The sequence below is a fragment of the Felis catus genome, chromosome D4 (assembly GCF_018350175.1).
Source record: "Felis catus isolate Fca126 chromosome D4, F.catus_Fca126_mat1.0, whole genome shotgun sequence".
Classification (NCBI taxonomy): domain Eukaryota; kingdom Metazoa; phylum Chordata; class Mammalia; order Carnivora; family Felidae; genus Felis; species Felis catus.
Genome location: NC_058380.1, coordinates 56,476,463 through 56,479,219, shown reverse-complemented (window position 1 = coordinate 56,479,219; position 2,757 = coordinate 56,476,463). Strand labels below are relative to the sequence as shown.

The following is a 2,757-nucleotide window of genomic DNA, read 5'->3' as shown; positions in this document are numbered from 1 at the left end:
CTGAGATGTGGGATAGGTGCTGGGCATCCTCCCAAGGAAATTCTCTTTCAACTATACTTGTCCCAAGGAAGGGACTGGTTCCCAGATAATGGATGGGCAGGCACTAGGAGGCTACCCCAGGCTCCATGGTTGTTCTGAGAGCACCAGAGAAGCATTCCTCACCACCACCCATAGCAGAGAGAATAACCACAGAGACAAGAGTGAAAATGAGGGATAAGGCTAGGGAAGGGTATGCAACTCCCCACCCCAATCCTGACTATCACCACTGAAAGCCATGGTTAATGATGCAAATGCCACTGATGCAATAATGGAGAACCTCTATCTGGAGCTGACATTGCAAGGTCCCTTCTCTTGGCGAGACGGCAGACTGCTTAGTTTCTCCGAGATGAAGCCAAAGAAAGCAGAAGAGCAGGGAAGCTACTGAGGCGGGAAAAGGGAGGGCAGGGTCAGGTTCCGTCAGAAAAAGGGGGGCAGAGGGGAATCCACGGAATGGATGTGGAGGGGAATTTCTGAGCAGGGAAAGTGAAAGTTCCAAGCCATAAATAGGAGGCAGTCGCAGCCTCACACAGGCTTTCGCACTCACATTCCCAGACCCCCTCACATCCCACAAGGACTCCTGTGCACTTCCCATTGCTCCCTCCCACTCCCAGCCAACTTTCAGTGTCACACAGACTCTTGCACACACCCAGAGATTCACCCGTACTCCTGCTCACTGCTGGTCTGCCTCTGTTCACCCTCCATGGCATCCCCTGCAGCTGCACTACTGACCCTCAGCCTGCTGATTCTCTGGACCTCTCCTGGTAAGCCCTGGGGACAGGGGGTGGGGGTGTCTAAATGTCAGACTATTTGATGCTGGATGTGGGGACACTGAATTAGGTCTCCATGTTTGGGTGAATCCGGAGGTTCCTTGAACACTGTGTGTGTGACTGTGTGTGTGCCTGTGTGTGTGCCTGTGAGTGCCTGGGCCCCTGAATTCCAATGTTTGTCCGTCTCTTGGTGTATCCCAAGGCCTATGGCTACCTTCTCTCTGCAGCCTGTTTCCTGTTGCCTCAGTTTCCCAGACAGGAGAAAATAGTATATATTTGCTTACAGGAGAGAAAATGGGAGACAGGGCTAGTAGTCAAAATATTTAACAATTCATAAGTCCTCTAACCCCAGCCTCCTGCTACTCCCCACCCCCGACTCCCCACCTCCCCTCCCCACCCCCGTGCTGTGAACAGCATCAACTCTTCATTGATGCAGCAGTTGAGAGGTCCTGGGAGAGAAGTTGGGATGATCAGGGCAGCAGAAAGGCATTTATGAGGCCTAGGGCAGTGGTTGTTTACCAAACAGCTTAGAAGTACTTCAATATATTTAGCAACCACTAGGGCCATATTGATATATACCAGCTGAATAACTGATTTAGCTGCCTACACACACAGACGTGTGTCCTTAACCTCAGTTAGGGCTATCTACAGCCTCCCTTCCTCAGGGTCCCTATGCCCTGACACTACTTTCTTTCCCATATCCCAGCTCTGGGTGGTGCCAACGATGCTGAAGACTGCTGCCTGTCTGTAACCCAGCGCCCCATCCCTGGGAATATCGTGCGGGCCTTTCATTACCTCCTCATCAAGGATGGCTGTAGAGTGCCTGCTGTCGTGTGAGTTGTGGGGAGGGACTTGTCTAGCCTCAGCCTCCTCTCCCCCATCAGCCATTGGTAATACCCCCACCATCTTATCTCTCTTCTCCTTGCCAAGCCCAACCTCTTCAAGTAAGCACCTGAAACTGGTTCCCAGAGGTGGTTCCCACATCTTCCTGCCCCTCACACCAGGGCCTACCAGAGATCTGGGTTCCAGGGCTCCACTGTTTCTGATAACTGACCTGTGACTCTAGGTTCACCACACTGAGAGGTCACCAGCTCTGTGCACCCCCAGACCAGCCCTGGGTGGACCGCATCATCCGGAGACTGCAGAAGAACACTGCAAAGGCAAGCCCAGCCCTCCCCAGCCCTGCCTCCTCCCTCAGAGTCCTTGCCCAAGACCCCAGCCCATGACCTTGACTCTTCTTCCTCCCCTAGAATAAGCGCCACAGCAGTTAACCCATGAGAGCCCCAGAGGGAGCCCTGTGTCTGAGTGAGGGGATATGAATCACTGCAGCCCTGGGGAACCAAGGACCAAAAGGGAGGATCAGGCCTCCAGCAACTCTGTACCAGACCTGACCCAGCTGGGACAGGGCCTGCAGTGTCAATGTGAGTGTGAGTGTGAGCAGGCATGAGTGTGGCAGGAGCACGGCTTCTCCTCCACACCCAGACTGCAATGCTTCCAATAAAGCCCAACTGGTACCCATGGATCTGTCTGTTTGCTGTTTGTTTTCTGTCCAAGAGGACCAGGATAGGAAATAGGGAGATGGAATGGCAAGATCTAATTTTCACTCTGCAACCTAAGCAATCTTCTCATGGACTCCTACTTAATACCTTGGGTTTTCAGGATCAACTCCCACAATCAGGGCCCCCACCTCATGTCTCTTCACAGCCCTGTGACACTCAAACTTGTGTCTGTTCAATGATTGAGCCAAACTCTTTCACGCCTCCCAGTCTTTGCTCTCCAAGGCAAAGTATCCAGATGTCTCAGGGATCAGGTTTCACCAGGGTGGGAAGGGACTTATCAAGAACCAGTTCTCATGGCCAGGGGCAGGAAGAGGCCCAGCTCTACTATCTGGGGGGAAAGTACCCAAACAGCCATGCCATTCCCTCTGTCAGGAACACTCTTCTCTCTCATT

The 2,757-nt window shown here is 52.8% G+C and overlaps 1 protein-coding gene across 1 annotated transcript; it reads left to right on the top strand.

The window, feature by feature from the left end:
* Positions 1-502: 502 nt before the first annotated feature.
* CCL19 (C-C motif chemokine ligand 19) lies at positions 503-2,326 on the top strand. The gene is made up of 4 exons (XM_003995586.6): positions 503-800; positions 1,513-1,639; positions 1,873-1,966; positions 2,057-2,326. Exons 1-4 carry the CDS (start codon positions 740-742, stop codon positions 2,075-2,077), a joined length of 303 nt encoding a protein of 100 aa, XP_003995635.2. The 5' UTR covers positions 503-739; the 3' UTR covers positions 2,078-2,326.
* Positions 2,327-2,757: the final 431 nt, after the last annotated feature.

Excerpts from the sequence above, each read along its gene's own strand:
- CCL19 (XM_003995586.6), top strand. The coding sequence starts at position 740 with ATGGCATCCCCTGCAGCTGCACTACTGACCCTCAGCCTGCTGATTCTC. Across the intron at positions 801-1,512 it reads GATTCTCTGGACCTCTCCTG|CTCTGGGTGGTGCCAACGAT; the intron begins GTAAGCCCTGGG and ends CCCATATCCCAG. Across the intron at positions 1,967-2,056 it reads TGCAGAAGAACACTGCAAAG|AATAAGCGCCACAGCAGTTA; the intron begins GCAAGCCCAGCC and ends TTCCTCCCCTAG.